The sequence below is a fragment of the Microtus ochrogaster genome, chromosome 7 (assembly GCF_000317375.1).
Source record: "Microtus ochrogaster isolate Prairie Vole_2 chromosome 7, MicOch1.0, whole genome shotgun sequence".
NCBI classification, from domain to species: domain Eukaryota; kingdom Metazoa; phylum Chordata; class Mammalia; order Rodentia; family Cricetidae; genus Microtus; species Microtus ochrogaster.
Window position 1 is genome coordinate 49,719,702 of NC_022014.1, and position 21,215 is coordinate 49,740,916.

At 43.1% G+C, this 21,215-nt stretch overlaps 1 protein-coding gene across 1 annotated transcript; it reads right to left on the minus strand.

Moving 5' to 3' along the window:
- Window positions 1–2,195: 2,195 nt before the first annotated feature.
- LOC101994766 (T-cell-specific guanine nucleotide triphosphate-binding protein 1-like) lies at window positions 2,196–13,409 on the minus strand. The gene is made up of 2 exons (XM_013347071.1): window positions 13,405–13,409; window positions 2,196–3,831 (listed from the first exon to the last, which is right to left on the minus strand). Exons 1-2 carry the CDS (start codon window positions 13,407–13,409, stop codon window positions 2,559–2,561), a joined length of 1,278 nt encoding a protein of 425 aa, XP_013202525.1. The 3' UTR covers window positions 2,196–2,558.
- Between the last annotated feature and the right edge of the window lie 7,806 nt (window positions 13,410–21,215).

Here is a 21,215-nt window from a genome sequence, read left to right on the forward strand (position 1 = left end):
AGGGAGAAGAGATGGCAGATGGCAGTGTCTCCAGACAATCAGAGACAGAGCCTCCAGACAGTAGCATCAACCCCTCTCCCACAGCCTCGGCTCACCCTGCCATTCTAACCTGTCAGGGGAATAAATAAACCCAAGTCTGGGGACTGAAATGCCACAGTCTGAGCAGGCAGATGTTTGCTGTTGTTACCATGGTACTGACGTGTACTGTAATGTACTTTCCTGTAAACAGGACCAAGAGGCTCCCACCCTCAGAGATAGACTTCACTAGGGACAGGCCATGCCACCTGCTGATAGATCCCTTCTGCTACTTGGCACAACGGTGTTCTGTGATGAGAAGTATTGAAGCACATTGAAATATATGTATATATTTAGATAAACTATTTTTTTTCAAGACAGGGCTTCTCTGTGTGACTGGCTGTCCTTGAACTCACTCTGTAGACTGGGCTGGCCTTGAACTCACAGAGATCTGCTTGTCTCTGCCTCCCTACGCCACCACTGCCTGGATAATATACATATCACATGTATATAGAGGCTGGAATGAAAAAATAAGGATTATAATGGGAATGGGAAGATAAATTTTGCATGGGAACCTGGCCAGGTGGTACCACCCAGATGCACTAACCATTAGTAGAGTGAGCTGAAGCCGTATTTAGATGACACGAATTCTGAGTGAGGAGACACATTGGACAAACTTCTATATTGTGAATTACATCAGACAAGTCATTGAAGAAGATCCTACATCACCAAAGAAGACAGGCTTCTTGCTCCAAGCTGTTTGGATACAAGTTACAGCATCAATTTCTCCACGCATGTCTGGGTTTTCAGAAAGAGAATGAGCTATGGATACAAGAGTATTATGTTTGGAATCTGAAATGAGCTCCACAGGCTCCTGTAGTTCACGCTGCGGATCCTGGGGCGGGGCTGTTAGTAGGTCTGGAGCCCAGGACTGTGAATTCCCTGCCTCGTGTCCTCTAGCTCTGTCTGCTGCTTCTCTGTCGTCTCCCAGACGACCTTCTGCTTGGATGGACCCCACCGCTTCTGCCACCTGCCACCTCTGGAAAGTGACCTGCAGTTCTCTAACTCTGAGACAAAGCAGACCTTCCTCCCTCCTGTTGTTCTGTCAGGTGTGTGGGTCACCACACACAGAAGTCACTAATGTCAGTGTGGGGTGGACATGGACAGAGCTGTCAGAGAACATGGGCCTTGACCCACTGTGTCTGGTTTTCTGTAGGATTCCAACACTGACCTAACATGTGCTTTATTTTTTGCCCCTGGGATGCCATGCCTGCATCTCTCCTCCCCTGGTGGGAAAGCCATCAGTATGGAAATTCCACAGGAGCTTTAGCCAAGAGTCCAGACAGGTGTCTATGCGAGTTTCTTCTCTGTGGCTGTGACAAAATGTCCTGCAAAGCAATGTATGGCAGCCAGGGCTTCTCTCAGCTCTCAGTTCAAGGTTGCAATGCCCTCAGTGGGAAGGTCCCAACGCTACAGGCCTGAGACATCTGGGCCTCTTACAAGCACAGACAGGGGTAAAAAGAATTCATGTTCAACTACTCTTACCCGCTTTGTGCAGTCCAGAATCCCATGCCCTGGGACGAGGGTCCTGCATCACATTAAAGTGGTCCTTTGATCTCACTGATATATAACATAAAGAAATAAAATCAACTAATCCAGATAATCTCTCATTGGGATTCTCAGAGAGCCATCTCATTCTCGGTTCTAAGTTCTGTCAGACTACCAGAAAATTCATAATAGACACAAATGGTCACCAGGGTAGTGGGACGAACAAGTTGTCAACAGCTCCATATCCTGGCCATGTTGAAATAAGAACAAGTACCAACAGTGGCTCTGCGACTTTTGAGAAAAGCAGTCCAGCAGATTTTTCAAATTAATTTTATTTATTTTTATGAATGAAATTACAGCAGAGAGAGACAGTTTATGATTAAAGTTTCAGTTGCCAATCACAGAGGGTGAATTTCAGCTCACTCTGATTTGCCGGTGAAGGATAGGAAATAGATATCCTTATCTGTGCAAAGCAAGAGCATGTATACAAATGCTTATTCTTCTGTTTTTACCAAGATCCTCCTGGAAGGAGCTTGGCTAATAGTAACAGTCTCCATCTATCATGTGACTCTTGTGCGGGGCTCACACCTCTTACTGAGGTGTATTTATCTACACGGTGTTGGTCATCAGATGCCCTCAAGGAAAAGTGACAAAGCTGTGAGAATGCAGAACTGTGTGGAGACTTTCACAGGAGTAAAGGATCCAGGAGTCATTAGACCATAAACCAGGAATCAAATCAATATTTTCATGTGTGCTCTACACACTATTTTAAAGAGACCTAGGTTTCCTCAGGCAATACACAGTGTTGATGACAGTTTCCTACTAAAGCACAACTGAGCTCTTGCCACAGTGATCTTCTGTCTCTAGGGAAGAAAAAAAGGAGGAGCCTACTGAGCTCCACAGACAAGATTCATTTGTCAGGCATAGGTTATGTGTCAGTGTCCAAAGCAAGGCCAAGAGGAAACACTGATTGGAACTTGTGCCTCATTTCCCCATCATTCCCAGTAATCGGGGGGCTTAGAGACATATGGTCCCACCTTGTTTTCTAAAAGACTCTTCTTATTGAGAAGAGCAATGGCATCATTTGCTGCAGCATCAATAAAGAGATTCTGCAAATAGTAAGACTTTTCGTAATATATGACAGCAGAACCTGGACCACCAAAAACTGAGGAAATTCTTTGGATATATTTCCATAGTTTTTTCCCTAAGGACACATCGTCATCTTCTGCAAACAACTGGGGAAAACGAAGGTGTACCTTGAATGTATCCACAGACAGGTTAAAATCTTTCGCAATCTCTTCCAATGAGGCATCATCCAGCCCAAAGTAAGACCTGAAGAGATTGAATGTTTCATCCAGATCCTCTAACTGATCCCTGATCATGCCAACAAGTGGAATGGTGGCCAATGCTCCAGCCTTTAGGGCCTCTAGGTAAACTTTCTGCTTCAGGGAATCTCTCTTGAGGTTAATGGTGGCCTCAGTAACACTGCTCAAGGACAGCATGAAGATGTGGCGCTTGTGGGCTGGGAGATCAAATAGGAGTTTGCTTTCCAGTTTTGGGAAGTCATACTTAGACGTATCAAAATTAGAGACTAAGAAGACTGGAGGCTCACTGGAGAGAGCCTCCTGGAGATGACATGAACATTCTTCTAGAATATTCTTCAGGACATTGTCCTCATTGAAAGTCTTAGGCTTGCTCGTCTTCTCATTATATATGTCGCTATCTATCTTGGCTCGGACAAAGTAGAAATTCATGTCCATCCTTTTAATGGCTTTAGCTAGCTGGGCATCATTTTCTTTGAAGCGTGAAGTAGAGATGATAATGAAGAAGTCATATTCACCAAATTTCATTTCTGTTAGGTACTTCTCTGGTGGAAAGGAGGTGGATCCAATGCCAGGCAGGTCCCATACTGTAACCTGGGGAAGCTTTGGGTGTGGGTATGGAGTTCTCTCCGTGGTGGTTTCTGTTGCCCCAGTGCAGGCTGCACCTTCTTCTTCATGCCCCACCCCTCTCAGGGCATTGATGAACGAGGATTTTCCTGACCCTGTCTCTCCTGTCACAGCAATGTGCAGGGAGGCCTTCTCGATGTTTCTCAGTTCATTGCAGATTATAGAAAGTGCTTCCTGGAGGTTTCTGTTCTCAATGTGGGATTTAATCAAGGTAATGGTTTCTTCGGAGAGGATTTGCCTTTCCCTCTTAAAATTCTTAAAGAATTCATCGATGCTGGAGGCCCAAGCCGTGACTCTATAGGGTAGAGGCTGAATGGAGCTGAGAGGAGAGAAATGGTAATCATTAATTAAAGCAGGGCAAAGCCTTGGTGTTTGCTGGTTCAGTAAAGAAGGACCCTGACCCTGACCCCCATCAGAGCTGGCGCTGTCTGTCTTCTCTTCTCACTTTGGTTACTGCTTCAACTGCTGCCCTGGAAATGAAGAAGCCTCTTGCTCATACTCCTAGGAATTATCTTGTCCTTCTTTGTCTAATTCAATCTCCACTTACACTATGTAGTTACCCACAGCAGCCTTTTTATTTATTTATTTATTTATTGAGGATTTCTGCCTCCTCCCCACCACCGCCTCCCATTTCCCTCCCCCTCCCCCGATCAAGTCCCTCTCCCTCATCAGCTTGAAGAGCCATCAGGGTTCTCTGACCTGTGGGAAGTCCAAGGACTGCCCACCTCCATCCAGGTTTAGTAAGTTGAGCATCCAAACTGCCCAGGCCCCCCCAAAGCCAGCACGTGCAGTAGAATCAAAAACCCATTGCCATTGTTCTTGAGTTCTCAGTAGTCCTCATTGTCCGCTATGTTCAGCAAGTCCGGTTTTATCCCATGCTTTTTCAGACTCAGGCCAGCTGGCCTTGGTGAATTCCCGAAAGAACATCCCCATTGTCTCAGAGTGTGTTACCCACAGCAGCCTTTATTATCAATTTGAAATTCCATTTAAATACCTTTATTTTCATTAAAATGACACCCATACATGGTATCAACGCTAAAAGGACATGAAAGAAGTAACATTTCTCCTGGCTGGGTCCTCAACCTTTTGTGAACCCTTTACTGAATTGCCTGTGGGACCTCAAGGCTTCTGGTCTCTTTGGATGGTTATTCTAAAATGAGTACATGATAGTAGACAGGGATGGGAAAGGCTGAATTGAAAAGAAATGTCCAACTAACTGTGATTTCGCTTTCTTCTCTCAGCAGATGTGAGATATGACGTCCCTGGTTGAGAGACTCCTAAGTGAGGTACTCTGCTCCCTGGTGTTCAGATGCTCAGTTGGGTACAACACTGTGCTGTGTTCTCTGGGGTGACTATGTCAAAAATCAAGATAACTGAGAATCAGAGCTTCTACACCAGACACTGAGAGGGGCATCCTGGGAGAACTCTGACAAGCATTCTGCATAATGCTGACAGATTTGTAAGGTCATAACATTTCTCAAAACCATGCTGGCTCAGAGGCTCCAGAAAACACCAGAATTAACTTGGGGAAAGAGTGAGAACTACAGAAAAAGATGACTTTTGGAATCCTCTGATGTCATTTTTACTTAATTATACATATACACATGATGTCTGTGTGTGTGTGTGGGTATTTGTATATTTAACACACTTTAAATGATGTTATGCCATTGGCTGATAATGCCTCCCCTCTGAGTCATAGAGTAAAAGAAACATCATTGTCAGACATGAGAAACTTCTCTCGAGTTGTGGTCAGGGGAGTCCAGGAAACTCCTCAGACAATACAGACTCCTGCTGTTGCCCTTGCTTGAGCCCCAGAATTTGAAGGGCGCTGTGCTGAAGACACAGCACACTTCAGATAAAGGACACATAGAAATCAAGCTGCATCTGATCCATAGTCTCCTCCCTGAGGCCCAGCTTCCCTAACATCAGAAGGAGCTGTGAGAGTTTCCAAGGGAGGAGAACATTCTGAAATCCTGCCCAGCTGGGACTCCCGTGAGCCACAGTGATGATCATCACACTGAGGTAACTAAAGGTGCAGGGGTGGCATTTGTGTGTTGGTGATGACCCACACCTCTCTAATTGTGCATCACGCTGGCTGAACAAAAGGAAAACCGTGCCTTGTAACTAAAAACCTAAGCAACCACCGTGTACTGCTAGTGAGGTCACAGATCTCAGAGGAGAATCCATTGTGGCCACTTTCCTATCCCAGAATATTCCTAACTGCTTCCAAAACCCTTTTCTTTATACCCACAGGTACACGGAGCTCTCTCTAACCACCAAAGATTCTTCTTTTCACAGCAGTGAGAGATCATTTCAGAAAGCCACAACTGGTTACAAAGCAGAGAACACCTGACTTTGCATGCCCAGCCTCGGTTGATAACATAAGCCTTAACCTAAGAGAGAGAAAACACTGAGGAAGAGGGTGCAGAAGACACAAGAATAGGAAGACCACACAGTCCGCTGCAAGGCTGAGTCTTCTGGATATGACCAAGATACCCATGGAACCTCAACACTGTGGCCTTTTACACAACACCTGAGCACTGACACCAACAGTTGACGTGCCACAGTGGGTGTGGGAAATTGCGTGGGTTGTCACACTTAGGTGAAGAGTCACAAGTGGTAAAAAGCTGCAGAGAGGCAGAAGTAGTCTCCCCCAGAGAGGAGCTCCCTAGTTGATCATTCAGTTCCAAATGTTCAGCCCTAATTCCTATCTGTCTGTCTATCTGACACTATCTGTCTGTCTGTCTATCTATCTATCTATCTATCTATCTATCTATCTATCTATCATCTGTTGATGTCTACCTGTATATCTATCTATACAAGCTGTACTAAAAGCGACAGGTTGAGCGTATGTATTTATTTGTTAAGAGATTCGTCCGCGAAATAGAGAGCACACATCTGAACGGGAATAGGAGGTCTGAAAGGGACTGCAGGGATGAGAGGGAGAAGGATGTTCTTATATTGTAATAAAAAAAAAGGACCCTTGCTTCGTGGTAAACATTTAAATTAAATAAAATTCAAAATTAAAAAAGAAAGACTACTGTTAGAGGCAAAGGCACTTGAGGGGACCATCCTTCAAAGAATGTAATTCACTGCATCTATCTAAGGACCCTGCAGTGATGTCCCTAAGCCAGCCAGGGTTACATTGTAGGACATTGTCTCCAAACATTGATCAGAGCCCGCCTGACCAGCTGCCTGCTTCATGAGATTAACACTTACATGTTAGTTATGCAACCTTCCTGCATACCCACTACCTACCCCATGAGGAGTTCCGCTGTGCCTCAGAGACTTCAGATCCCACAAATCCAGTGCCTGCCAGGCCCCTTGCCCACCCACTGCCTGGCCTGTCAGACTTGCCAGCTGTCTATCCACCTATTCCCCAAGGGAGGTCAGCATTCCCACATTTGAATCTTAGACATCCAAGTTCACCTGACCCCTGTTGACCACCCCATGTATCAGAGCCTTCAAAGCCCACCCAACTGCTTCCTATTACGAAATAAGTAAGACAGTAAATATATACAAAAGAAAATCTAACCAGTGATCAAAGAATACATGAACACAAAAACTTGGTTATATGAAAACCCAAGACAGCTCATCTCCTCTAGAAAATACAGACTCCAGAGTTACGGTCTTCATGAGAATGACTTAGATAAAGTTTCAAATGAAGAATTCACAAGAACGATGTAAATGTGATCAAAGAAAAAAGATTCAAGCAATCATTTGAATTAAAGACAAGTCAACACAGGGCTTGAAAATGATTTCAATAATGAGAAATACTGAGCAAAATCTTGACTTAAATGAAGCTGGAGATGAAAAATGCATTAAAGCAAAGGCTCAGAGCAAAGACTCAGCATCAGAGTGGATCATATAGAGGAAAGAATATCAAAAATTGAAGAACTATGTAGACGAATGGGAAGACGTGGTCAGAAAAGACTATAAAAATTGAAAACCCATGAGCAGAACATGTGTGTTCTTCGGAACACCATGAAACACATCGGCAGAGAAGGAGCAGAACTCCATTCCAGCAGCATAGAAAATATTCTCAACCAATCCTAGCAAGAATGTCTTCAAATTTAGGGAGAGGAATGCACATCCAGACAGATACAAAAGCATATAGATCTCCAGATACAAAGGGTGGAAAAAGAAACTCCTGAAGACATATCACAGTTAAACCTAAGTGGTCTGCAAACTACCAGAGAGAAACAACAGGAAGTGTAAGGATGGAGCCATCAGAATAACAGCTGACTGACGGCAGCAGATTCCTGAAAGCCAGGGGGTCAACAGCTCTGCCAGACACTGTGGATGGCTTTTTCTCATCTGGGATTTTATCTCCATGGGGTACCACAGAGACTCCATGAGCATCTGGGTATCCTAGCCTGCTGTTTTCCTCCAAGCTCGACTATTTCAGAAGATCATCTAGGTCCACACAAGCAGGGAGAAGGAAGGGCTGCTGCTTCTCTGCTTCGGGATGTTCTGTGGCACAGAAGATGGCACAGAAGGATGTTACTGTGCCTGCTCCCTGAGTGAAATCCCCAAGCCCTCCTGCCCCGGAATCAGTGCTCCCCTCCTCATGTTATCACACACATAGGGCTATTTGCCAAGCTGAACTTAGGACCCTTCACTCACCTCAGCAGTGGTGACCTTGATCTGAGGGCAGTGGCGCCTCTGGGAAAGCTCTCTTCTTAGGAGAAGTCTGTGCACTGCAGCAAGTGCAGTTGCCTTGGAATGCTCTAGAACTGGAATTCAGACTCAGGATGTTCAGGAAGAAAAAGAGGTCAGGTGTGGTTTTCTGTGTCCTGAGAAGAACTGAATAAAGAAAGGAAAAACACAGGGATGAACAGCCAGATCTTCCCCAAGTTACCTCACCGTACCCAGATCTTCCCCAAGCTACCTTACTGTACCCAGATCTTCCCCAAGCTACCTTACCGTTCCTGGTCCACACACAGCCCTTGCTGTCTACAATTTCCTGGTTAGGTATGAACTCTGGTTATATAAACCAGCCTCAAGAAAGGGCTGCACTCAGAGTTGGTTTCAGTTTCCATTCCTAGAAGTGGATGGTTTGCATGAAACAATTGGGTGGACCTTTAAAGAAGGTGGCAGATCAATCGAGCTGTTTTAGGTTGGACTTACTAAGCCTGTGGTGTGGCCATTATAGCAGAGTTAGTGGTAGAGATTCCCATTGGAGATTGGTAGCTCAGGTGTGGGCACCTATTGGGGAAGCTATCTTTCTGCTGTGGGTCCCAGGTCATTTAGAGATTTACCAGTCTGACTTAACACTTGGGTTTTAATAAATTAGAGAAATACATGGGTCAGGAAGAAACCAGAGAGAGTTCTTTAGGTAAGGCCCTGGCTATTGTTAGGGAAAGGATTATAAAGTAAAAACCCCACAAAGTTATAATTTTGGGGAGCCAAATTATCTCATATACTGTCTGGTTGTGGGCAAAGCTTGATCTTGGAACAAACATCCTGCAGATGTTTCAGCCATCCATCCAAGCAAGAGTCTCAGACAAAAGCAGAATTTAGCAGTTAGCCTGTTCAATCTGTCACCCACTACCTTGTTTTTTTTTTTTTTATTGATTTTTATTGAGCTCTACTTTTTTCTCTGCTCCCCTTGCGGCCTCTCTGCTCTCTTTTAAACTTCCTCCAAGGTCCCCATACTCCAAATATACTCAGGAGAGCTTGTCTCTTTCTACATACGATGTAGATTTGATTTTGTATGTCTCTCTTAGGGCCCTCATTGTTGCCTAAGTTCTCTGGGATTGTGATTTGTAGGCTGGTTTTCTTTGGTTTTTGGGGTTTTTTTTTGTTTTGTTTATGATTAAAAACCACTTATGAGTGAGTACAAGTGATAATTGTTTTTCTGTGTCTGGGTTACCTCACTCAATGTGATGTTTTCTAGATCCATCTATTTTCCTGCAAAATTCAAGATGTTTTTATTTTTTTCTTCTGTGTAGTACTCCACTGTGTAAATAAATGTACCACATTTTCCTTATCCATTCTTTGGTTGAGGGGCATTTAAGTTGTTTCCATATTCTGGCTATGACAAACAATGCTGCTATGAACATCGTTGAGCACATGTTCTTGTGGCATGATTTAGCATCCTTTGGTATATTTGGGTACATATTACCCAAAAGTGGTATTACTGGGTCTTGAAGAAGGTTGTTTCCTAATTTTCTGAGAAATAGTGACACTGACATCCAAAGAGTCTGTATCAGTTTGCATTCCCACCAACAATGCAGAAGTGTTCTCTTTTCCCCATAACCTCTCCATCATAAGTTTTCATCAGTGTTTTGACCTTGGCCATTCTTACAGGTGTAAGATGAAATCTCAGAGTTATTTTGATTTGCATTTCTCTGATGACTAAGGATGTGGAACATTTCCTTAAGTGTCTTTCAGCCATTTTAGATTCCTCTGTTGAGAGTTCTCTGTTTAGGTCTGTACTGCAACTTTTTATTAGATTATTTGTTCTTTTGATGACCAATTTCTTGATTTCTTTGTATATTTTGGAGATCAGGCCTCTGTCTGATGTGGGTTAGTGAAGATCTTTTCCCCCTTTCTCTTCTATAGAGTTAAGTATGGCAGGCTTTATGATGAGGTCTTTGAGTTATTTGGACTTGAGTTTTGTGCATGGTGATAGATATGGGTCTACTTTCATTCTTCTACATGTTAATATCCAGTTATGCCAGCACCATTTGTTAAATATGCTTTTTTCCATTTGATATTTTTTGCTTCTTTGTCAAAAATCAGGTGTTCAAAGGTGTGTGGATTAATATTTGGGTCTTCGATTCAGTTCCAGTGGTCCTCCTGTCTGTTCTTATGCCAGTACCAGGCTCTTTTCAGTACTGTAGCTCTGTAGTAGACTTTGAAGTCAGGGATTGTGATGCCTCCAGAAGTTCTTTTATTGTACAGGATTGTTTTGGCTACTTTTTCATATGAAGTTGAGTACCAAGGTCTTTGAAGTATTTTGCTGGGATTTTAAAGGGCATTGCATTGAATCTGCAGATTGCTTTTGGTAAGATTGCCATTTTTACTATGATAATTCTGTCTACCCAAGAGCATGGAAGATCTTGCCACTTTCTGGTGTCTTCAATTTCTTTCTTCAAAGATTTAAAGTTATTTCATATAGCTTTTATACTTGTTTGGTTAGATTTACTCTGAGATATTTTATGCTATTTGTGGCTATTGTGAAGGGTGTTGTTTATCTGATTTCTTTCCCAACCCTTTTATCATCTGTGTACAAGGGAGAGGGGCATTGATTTTTTTGAGTTGATCTTGTATCCTGCTGCATTACTGAAAGTGTTTATGAGTGTAGAAGTTCCTTGGTAGAATTTTTTGGATCACCTATGTAAACTATCATATCATCAGCAAACAGTGACAGTTTGACTTCTTCATTTCTGATTTGTATCCCCTTGATCTCCTTTTGCTGCCTTATTGCTCTAGCTAGGACCCCAAGAACTATATTGAATAGATATGGAGAGAGTGGACAACCTTGTCTTATTCCTGGTTTCAGTGAAATTTTTGGGAGTTTCAATCCCTTTAGTTTGATGTTGGCTGCTGGCTTACTGTATATTGTCTTTATTATGTTTAGATATGTTCTTTGTATCCCTGCTCTCCCCAAACCTTAAACATGAAGGGATGTTGTAGTTTTTTGAAAGCTTTTTCGGCGTCTAATGAGATGAACATGTGGTTTTTATTTTTCAGTTTATTTATATGGTAGATTACGTTGACAGATTTTCATATGTTGAACCATCCCTGCATCTCTGGGATGAAGCCAACTTGATCATGGTGGATGATGTTTCTGATGTGTTCTTGGATTCGATTTGCCAGTATTTTATTTAGTATTTTTGCATCAATGGTCATAATTAAGATTGGTCTGTAATTCTCTTTCTTAGTAATGTTTTTCTTTGGTTTGGGTATCAGGGTAATTGTAGCCTCATAAAAAGAGTTTGGAAATGTTCCTTCTGTTTCTACTGTGTGAAACAATTTGAGGAGTATGGTATTAGTTCTTTTTTGAAAATCTTGGAAAATTCTGAGCTGAAACCATCTGGTCCTGGGCTTTTTTGATTGGGAGAATTTTTATGATTGTTTCTGTTTCTTTAGCAGTTAGCTCTATTTAATTTTCTTATCTGCTCGTGATTTAATTTTGGTAAGTGGTATTTATTCAGAAAGTTTTTCATTTTCTTTAAGTTTTCCAATTTTGTGGAGTACAAGCTTTTGAAATATGACCTGATGATCCTCTGTATTTTCTCCAAGTCTGTTGTTGTGTCCCCCTTTTCATTTCTGATTTTGTTAATTGGGATATTTTCTCTGTTCTTTGATTAATTTGGATAAAGTTTTTTCTATTTTCTTTCTGATTTTCTCTAGGAACCAACCCTTTGTCTCATTGATTCTTTGTATTGTTTTCTTTGTTTCCATTTTGTTGATTTCAGCTCTCAATTTGATTATTTCCCACTCTCTAGTTCTTATGGGTTAGTTTGCTCCTTTTTGTTCTAAAGTTTTCAAATATTCTGTTAATTCACAAGTGCTATGAACTTTCTTCTTAACACTGCTTTTATTGTGTCCCATGAAGTTGGGTATGTTGTGTGATCATTTTCAATAAATTTTAGAAAGTCTTTAATTTCTTCCATTATTTCTTCCTTGACCCATTGATGATTCAGGTGGGCATTGTTCAATTTCCATTCAAAATCACTTTTTCAAAAAAGAATAACTTAACAGCTCCAAAAAGTGTTTTAATTGTAGCCACCCTAGAGGATACATTCAAGGTAGGAGCAACTGCTAAGTTAAAGCCTTTCTTTTTTTGTTTAAAAAAAATGGGAATTGATGTAGGTGTTGCTTTCTATGTGTTGCTTTCATTGGTTAATTAATAAAGAAACTGCCTTGGCCCTGATAGGACAGAAAATTAGGTAGACGGAGTAAACAGAACAGAATGCTGGGAGAAAGAAGCCTAGTCAGGCAGTCGCCATGATTCTACTATTCCAGACAAATGTAGGTTAAAATCTTTCTTGGTAAGCCTCCTTGTGGTGTTACACAGATTATTAGAAATGGGTTAATCGAGATGTGAGAATTAGCCAATAAGAGGCTGGAACTAATGGGCCAGGCAGTATTTAAAAGAATACAGTTTCCGTGTAATTATTTCGGGTAAAGCTAGCCGGGTGGTGGGAAGCAGCCCGTTGCTCCTACTTCTACACCTCAAGGCTTATACAAGCTAAAAACACTTTTATTTTTGCACGCTTAACATAGTAAATTCACTCTCCAAACACAATGTTCACCATCACACTTCAAACCTAGCAAGCCCTACCAGTTAGATGGCTACAGACCATCCTAAAGGCCTCTGTCGCTGTCTTGCTCACTGTGTTTGCTGTCTCTATCTACTTGCTTATTTGCTGTAATCTTACCTATCGGCCGTCTTCAAACAAGAAAACAGGAGCAATGAAGGATGCCTGGTCAGAACACCGGCCCTACACCATGTGTCTCAGTGTGGAAGTGTAACTGACGTAGGTGATAGGAGAGATCACAGTCTCCTAACAGCCTGGAGTCAGCTGAGCAGACAGCGAACTTCTGACTGCAATCAGAGACTGGGTGTTCTGGCCTTGTCATGGAAGCAGCAACAATCATGTGATGTTCCCAACAGGGAATGGAGGAGGATTTTCCAGGCAAGAGTGATGTGGGAGCACTAGCCAGGATCCATGTTGTTTTCCAAGGGTTAGGACAGCTCTGTAGTCATAGCCACTGTTCTCAAGGAGGCAACTGGCAATTCTCCCAGGACAGTGATGAGAAGAGTGGGGACAGCAGAACAGATCCTGTCCCACATTCAACTGGTGCACATTTCTTTCAGGTTTCAGTTCATGCTTTGGGAGACTAACAGGCTGTGTCTGTGTCCTGCTTCCTTTACGTCATGGTGCTAAGTGGGCGCCTGGGGACACAAGGGTTAGGGAGAGAGATTCAGAGTTTTGTATCTCAGTGAGTCATCACCCCAGCTCAGGGATACAAGGGCTACATCTCCCCATATCTCACAGTCAGTATTGTTTGCCCCTTTATGCTCCTGGGTAGAGACCCTCCTTGGGAGAGCAGAATATAATGAACTGGGCATCAGACAACTAGCAGTTTGTTAGGCAGGAAGGACTTCATCAATGGACATAGTGTGCAGACACAGAGGACAGCCAGAGCCACCCATTCTGTCCTTGAGGCTGTGCTTTGTCACAAATCTTTGGGTGTCACAGTCCAGAGTTGTGTCTGCTCAGTGGACCCAGGCCTGTGTGTTGCCTGCACACAGTTAATTGCTTAGAAGCAGTGTGTGAGAGTCATCCCCCCACCTCATGAAGGGAAAGTGGGATGGCTGTGTGTTTAAAGTCTTCACCTTCTCTTCTTTAAAAAGACATTTTATTTAGTTTTTATTTTTAAAAATTTTTTAATATTGCATGCCAACCCCAGTTTCCTCTCCCTTTTCTTCTCCCACCTTCCACCCCCCCCCCATTGTTGGGTCCAGGGGGTTACGCAAAGATGGGGACAGACCACAAAAGTCTAATAAACCAGAAGCAAACTTTATTCCAGAAACCAGACTCAGAAAAAAATTAAAAAATTAAAATAAAAAATCTCCATGGGGCACAAAAAGCTTAGCAGCTATCTGAGACCACAGCCAGAGATTGATTTTGTAAGGCTGTGGCAAAGGCTGGTTTCTGAACCCACCTTTTCATAGTATGGGCACCAAGCATTAGGTCTGAACAAAGGAATTTTTACAATCTCAAGGTAAAATTCAGATACAGATTGCCTTACTTTGCAATCTCCATTAACAGAGTTTTTTTTTTTTCAGTTAAACTAGTGTTTTACTTAATCTATTGTCTTTCTTGGTACTTCCAGGTGGTGTTGACTGAAGCCCTGTGCTCTCCCCTTCGATACTGTCAGTCTCACATAGCAGGGATAATGCATAACACAGAGGTCATATGTCTGTCTCCTAAAAGTTGACTCAGCTCATATCTGTAGGCTAGCTCTCAGTTTGCGGAGAGATGCTTTGGCCTTGTAAACAGAGCTATGGGTTGTAAAGCAGAGTAACCCACTGTTACTAGTTAATCCTTGAGCTACTGAGAAAGCGGCTGACAGTCTGTTCTCATTCTCCTAGGCTTACAACTTCATATTTCTTTATTTCTACATTCCTATTTCTGGAATCTACACTTTTTATATTCATATTCTTGGACCCTTCACCCATTCCACCTCAGAGGGTGTAAGGCCTCCCTAGGGGAGATAGCGATGTCTGGTATACAAGTTGAGGCAGGATAATCCCCGCTCCTCTGTATCAAGGCTGAGCAAGGTGTCCCACCCTAGCGATGGGCTCCAAAGAGCTAGTTCATGCACACAGGATGAGCCCTGATCCTGCTCTCAACCCCCCACAATAGATCAAGTCACGTAACTGTCACCAACAGTCCCATGTAGGACCCCCTGCTGTCAGTCCAGAGTTGGTGAGCTTCCACTAGCTTGGGTCAGTTGTCTCTGTGTTTTTCCCAATAGTGATCTTGACCCGCCTTGCTCATAGGATCCCTCCTCCGTCTCTTCAACTAAGCTCCAGGAGCTCAGTCCAATGCTGACTGTGGGGCACTGCATCTGCTTCCATCAGTTACTGGATAAAGTAACCCACTGTTAACAGTGAATCCTTAAGCAGCTGAGAAAGCTGCTGACACTCTGCTCTCATTCTCCTAGGCTTACAACTTTATGTTTCTTTACTTTTACATTCCTATTTCTGGAACCTACATTTCTATATTCCTATTCTGCTACTCTTCAGAATGTATCCTGTCAGCTGGTCCCAGATGGAACACTTCTTGGTTCGGTTAGCTTAAAAAAAAAAAAAAAGTCTATTTGTTGGACATTTCAATTCCTCAGCTATTTCTACAAGGTAATGGGTCACCAATTAAACAGGCTAACTACTAAGGTCTGTTTCTGAATGAGACGCTTGCTTGCTTGCTTGATTGATTGTTTGTTTGCTTGCTTGCTTGCTTGCTTGCTTGCTTGCTTGCTTGCTTGGACGTCTGAAGCATCTGCAGGATGTCTGTTACAAGATCAAGCTTTGCCCACACCCAGACAGGATATGAGTTAATTTGGCTCCCCAAAATTATAATTTGGTGTGTGTGGTTTTTTTTTCCTTTATAATTCTTTTGCTAACAATAGCCAGGGCCTTACCTAGAGAACTCTCTCTGGTTTCTTCCTGGTCTGTGTCTTTTTAATTAAAAGCCTCTAATTTATTAAAACCAAAACTGAAATCAGGACAGTAAATCTCTAAGTGACCTGGACCCACAACAGGAAAGATAGCTTGTCCAGGGCTAGGTGCCCACACCTGTGTTAGCAGTCCCCAGTAGAGAAGCCAGAGGTCCAGACCTGGAATCTCTACCATAAACTGTGCTGTTGTGGTCACAAGACTTAATAAGGTCAACCACAAACACTTGAGCCCATCTGCAACCTTCCATAAGGGACCTCCCCATTGCTCTAAGTTGTATCATGCAAACCAGCCATTTCTAGGAACAGAAATTGAAACCAACCCTGCTGTCAAATGGAACCATCATAAATCAGGACTAGCTACAGTTACTGTGAATCCCGGTCTCTGGCCTCCATCTGATGTTAGAAATATTTTCTAACTGGAGCTCTCTGCCGACACAAAATCCCAATCAAGCCGAATCAAAAGAAACCAGATTAAAAGATGTCCAGGTTTAATAGGACTCCTGTGCTCTCAGGTGGCCTTGAGAGGAACCAAAAAGCTGCCAAAGCAATCACCAGGGAAAAGAGGGAAAACCACGAAGGGACTTTCTGGGGAGCAGTTTAAATAGACTGGGGGAGTGGTCCTGACCTCCTCAGGGAGAGGGATGAAGGTTTGGGGGGGCTACCTTGACCCCCTCGGGGAGGTGCCAAGGTGCAAGGGGCACAGGGGTGGGCCTCCAGAGATGGAGACCAGAGACCGGGATTTACAGTTATCATGGTTGTGTTGGAAACACTTTAGAAGACAGTGGAAAATATAAGTAGTCAGAGCAGATGGGCTACAGTGGTGAGGACCTCAAAAGCCAGAGCAAGGAACCTGTCCCGAGTGAACCAAAGAAGAGGGAAATGGAGTCAGGGGGCTGTCAAAGGTATACCTGAGATGCTCTCATGATTTAAGGTGCTACTGCCTCTGACTAACTGTTACCACCAATAGTTGTCTGGGGTTCCTGAGACAGTGGGGTATGTCTGCCTTCCTCGTGAACACAAACTGTGGCAGCAATCAGATGCCCACAGAGCTGGAGACTCATATAAAAGGTGACTTGTGCAGGTCAATCCTTGGGTCCTCCCTTCATGCCCTGAAGCCTCTGTATCCTATTCATCTGGTGATTTCAGTGTGTGTGCGGAGTAGTCACCTGAGGGTTGTACACAGGTTTTACTTCACTAGAAAATCAAGTAAAATGAACATCATCGATGTGAGATTCCCCTCGGTATGCTGTGAATATGTTTTATTGCCATTGGTTAATAGAGCAACCACTCTGGTCTATAGCAGGGCTTTATGACCAGCAGCTCTGTTTGCGACTAAAGGTTAATGTTTTATGGCTTTTAGATAACCCACTTGCCACTTACAAATGTCAACTGCCATAAACTAAAGTTAACTTTTAATAACAGTTCGTAGGTGACTTTCTGTTTGCGTTGTTCCATATTCTTCCCCGCTATGGGAAACCGGCAGTGTCGGGGAAATGCAGAGTTTCTGTAAATACCATTAGAGAGGCAAAGAAGAAGCATCAAACTAAGACAAACACTAATTTAGTCACAGACCTTGTTAGCAGGAATATGTATCTAAGTTTTACCTCGAGACTGTAAAAGTTCTTTTGTCCACGCCTAATGCTTACCTCTTACTCTAAAAGGGAAGCTCGGAAACCTGGCCCCTTTGCCACAGTTTCAGAAGCCTGAACTCTGGCTGTGGTCCATGGTCTCAGCTACCTGATAAGCTTTTTGTGCCCTCCAGTGATTTGTTTTTGGGGGTGAGGGTGAAGAATAAAGTTTGCTTCTGTTTCAGACTTTGGTGGTCTGTCCACCATTATTTATACCCTTGAACACAACACCTGAAATGAAACACACGAAACCATTTGAACGGATCTCCCAGCAACCTCCCAAAGCCAACACCCTGAGGCCTCTCTCTTCTATTACAGATCATTCCCACTAACCCACCTACCTACTCTATGCTAATGTTAAACACCAGCTGGCCCGCTTCCTTGCTATATAGCAAGTTCTGAGAAATAGTTCGTATTTGCTTTCACCTTTGATTTTCTTTATTTCCACAGGTCAAAAAGGAAGCTGGAACGGAATGAAGATGAATGAACATAAAATCAAAATGCACAGGCACAACTGAAGTCCACCTGATGTAAATGCGTAGCTTTAAATACCTGTATTAACAATACCAGAGAGAGTGGACTTGGTAAAGAGCCGTGATGATTTTTTGCTTTTGGTTTTGTTTTTTTCTTTCTTTCTTTCTTTCTTTCTTTCTTTCTTTCTTTCTTTCTTTTTTATTGAAAAAAAAAATTCCGCCTCCTCCCAGCCTCCCATTTCTCTCCCCCTCCTCCTACTCTTCTCCCCCTCCCTCTCCAGTCCGAAGAGCAGTCAGGGTTCCCTGCCCCGTGGAAAGTCCAAGTTCCTCCCCCCTCCATCCAGGTCTAGGAAGGTGAGCACCCAAACTGGCTAGGCTCCCACATTTGGACCTCGGGAGCTCATTTCAGTGTTCCAATGTGGGTCTCTGTCTCTATCTCCATCCATTGCCAGATGAAGGTTCTATGGTGATATGCAAGATATTCGTCAGTATGGCTATAGGATAGGGCCATGGTTTTAGTTTTTAAGTTTATTTAGTAAGTATACAGTGTTCTGGCATGTCTGCCTGCAAGCCAGAAGAGGGCACCAGATCTCATTACAGATGGTTGTGGGCCACCATGTGGTTAAACTCAGGACCTCTGGAAGAGCAGTCAGTGCTCTAAACCTCTGAACCATCACTCTAGCCCAGCTATGATGTTTTAAAAGGTCTCAAACCAACAACCAATTTCACCTGTATAAAGAAACTCAAAACAGAAAAGTAAATTAAATTTAAGAGGAAGTGAGGAGATAAAAATCTGAAAAGATAGAAAGATTGGCAAAAACTAGCCAAAGTTAATTCTAGGGGGGAACAATTAATATAATTTACAAATAATTAGCTAAAGTCCAGCTAGACTGAGCATACATGACTGAAATCAGAAATGGAAGGGGGGCATTGCTGAGTCTGTACAAATGAAAGAATTATAAAGAACCAACATAGACAGAAGAGTAAAACTCCTAGAAATAAACATTATCAAAATGATATCATCTTAGTAAAAATCTGAAGAGACAGTACCAAGTAAAAACTCTGAATAAATACTTTTGAATCTTCTCAACGATTGTCCAGTATATGGACAACAGTTCTACACTATATGCTCAATAGCTCAAAACGGGGGGGGGGGGGGCTGGAATGATGTTTCTATAAGGAGATGATAAACATATGAGAAACTAGATATGTTTAAGCCGATTTAGGCATAAGATAACATGCATATGCATTGATACATCACATGGCACCCTCTTAATCTTTCTTTTCTTCTAGTAATTAAGAGTGAATTGTGATTATGAGTAGTATATGCATGTGTTTGTGCCTTTGGAGGCCCCTCGAGCTGCCCCTGGAAGTGAAGGAGCATCCCTCAGGAAGGCCGTTATAAGGTGTTTCCTGAGCCTCTGAGTTCACTGGAGGGAGCTTCATCCTTGAAAGAGTCTTGAGGAACTTATTCACTACACCCAGGATCAGACCCAGATCCTTGGCATATGACCCAGAGCCAGGTCTCCTCTTGTCCTTCTCCATAATCACTGCAAGGAGACCTCTGAGGCCCTGCAGAATCAAGGCAGGAGGGTTGCAGCCATTAACTCTACTCGTTCTTTCAATGTGGAAGTGAAGGGGTGGGCATTGTCTCCCTGGTAGTTCCTTGTTGACCTTGATTTGCCCTTTGTTCCAAATGGGGGCTTAGCCAAAGTTTCTAAACCCTTCCACATTCTGGGACTCTTGAGACCAAAGTCACTGTTCACAGCCAGCCCTTAGCCAACCATCATCTCCTCCCTACATTGCTGCCTTGGGGAATGACAGTGACTGATTGTAGTTACTGATTAGGTGCAGTTATTGACAGTTTCTAATTACAAAGATGGTATGTGAACAGAGTCTGTTCTTACAGTTCCCAGCCACCCAGACCCAAATAATCACACAGAAACTATATTAATTACAGCACTGCTTGGCCAATGGTTTAGGTATATTCCTAGCTAGCTCTTATATCTTAAATTAACCCATTATTATTAATCTGTGTATCACCTTGAGGCTGTGGCCTACCAGGAAGGTTCCAGCACCCTTCTCCTTTAGCTGCTATATGGCATCATCCTGGCTCTGCCTTCTTTCTCTCTGCATTCAGTTTAGTTTTCCCACCTGTAGCTCTATTCTTTCCTGTCATAGGCCAAAACAGCTTCATTGTTAATCAATGGTAATAACTGCAGCTTACAGAGGTGATGTGGGATTCCTGCAGTCATTCAACCCCAAAAAACACAGAGAGATCTACATTAATTATAAACTGGTTGACCTAGTCACTCAGGCTTCTTATTAACTCTTACAACCTACATTAACCCATAATTCTTGTCTGTGTCAGCCATGTGGTTTGGTACCTTTTATCAGCAAGGCAGTCTCATCTTGCTTTCTCTGTGTCTGGATGATGACTGCAGATTCAGAAGAAAGGATGGGTCCTAGTCAAGGTTCTGCTATACTTAACACCAAAACTTCAGCCTCCAGATGGGTTTGTTGTGTGAACCTGTAGTTTGAGCCTTAAGTCATGAAGGAAAGACTCTGGCATTTGAGAAGACACTTCATCCCAAAAAGCAAAGAAAGATAAGAAAATCAATGAATTATAAGCTTTAAAAATAAAGCAAAAACCAAAAGTAGGTAAGTCTGATACAATCTCTCCACAGTGAGACCTGAAAGTTGGGGTGTGTGGGGGGTGTCCAGATTCCCATCCAGGTGTGTCCACTCACCCATTTGGTTAACTCAACCCATCCTAGATCATCCAGGATTCTGCCTACCCCAATTATCATATTACCTACACAGCACCTTCTTCTGGTATGTATGTCTAGGAAGATCCCATCTGTGTGAAGGCAGCTGAGCCCCAGACCCCTCTCCTCACGTCAGCTCCTGTCACTCCTCTCCATGTCAGGTAGGGGTGATACTGCCCTCCCAATCACACAGAGGTCGCCCACACAATCCTTCCTCCCAGCCTCTCCACTGCCACCGTTGCTGCTACTTCCTATTCCATGTTTATTTCCAAAGCCAACACTTTGGTTCTCATCACTCCCTCCCGACCACTCCTAACAAGGCGTCCTTTGAAGCGACTCCAGTGTCCTCCCCACACTCTGTCCATCCCCTGACTCTGTATTCCTTAGTCTGCATCAGATTTCCATTGCAACTAGCCAAACCTGTTCTTACATTAGTGTGCAGTGTTCCTAGCTATGGACACACCCAGTGTTTGCCCCCCTGACCTCTTGCATGTCATGTCCTTTCCTGGGTCTTCTCCTGAAGGAGACACCCCAACCCACCCCGACATACAGCAAAGACTTCCTCCTGGACCCCACATTAGACACAAGCACCCATTTTCACAAAGAGATCCTTTATTAATGGGGGGGGGG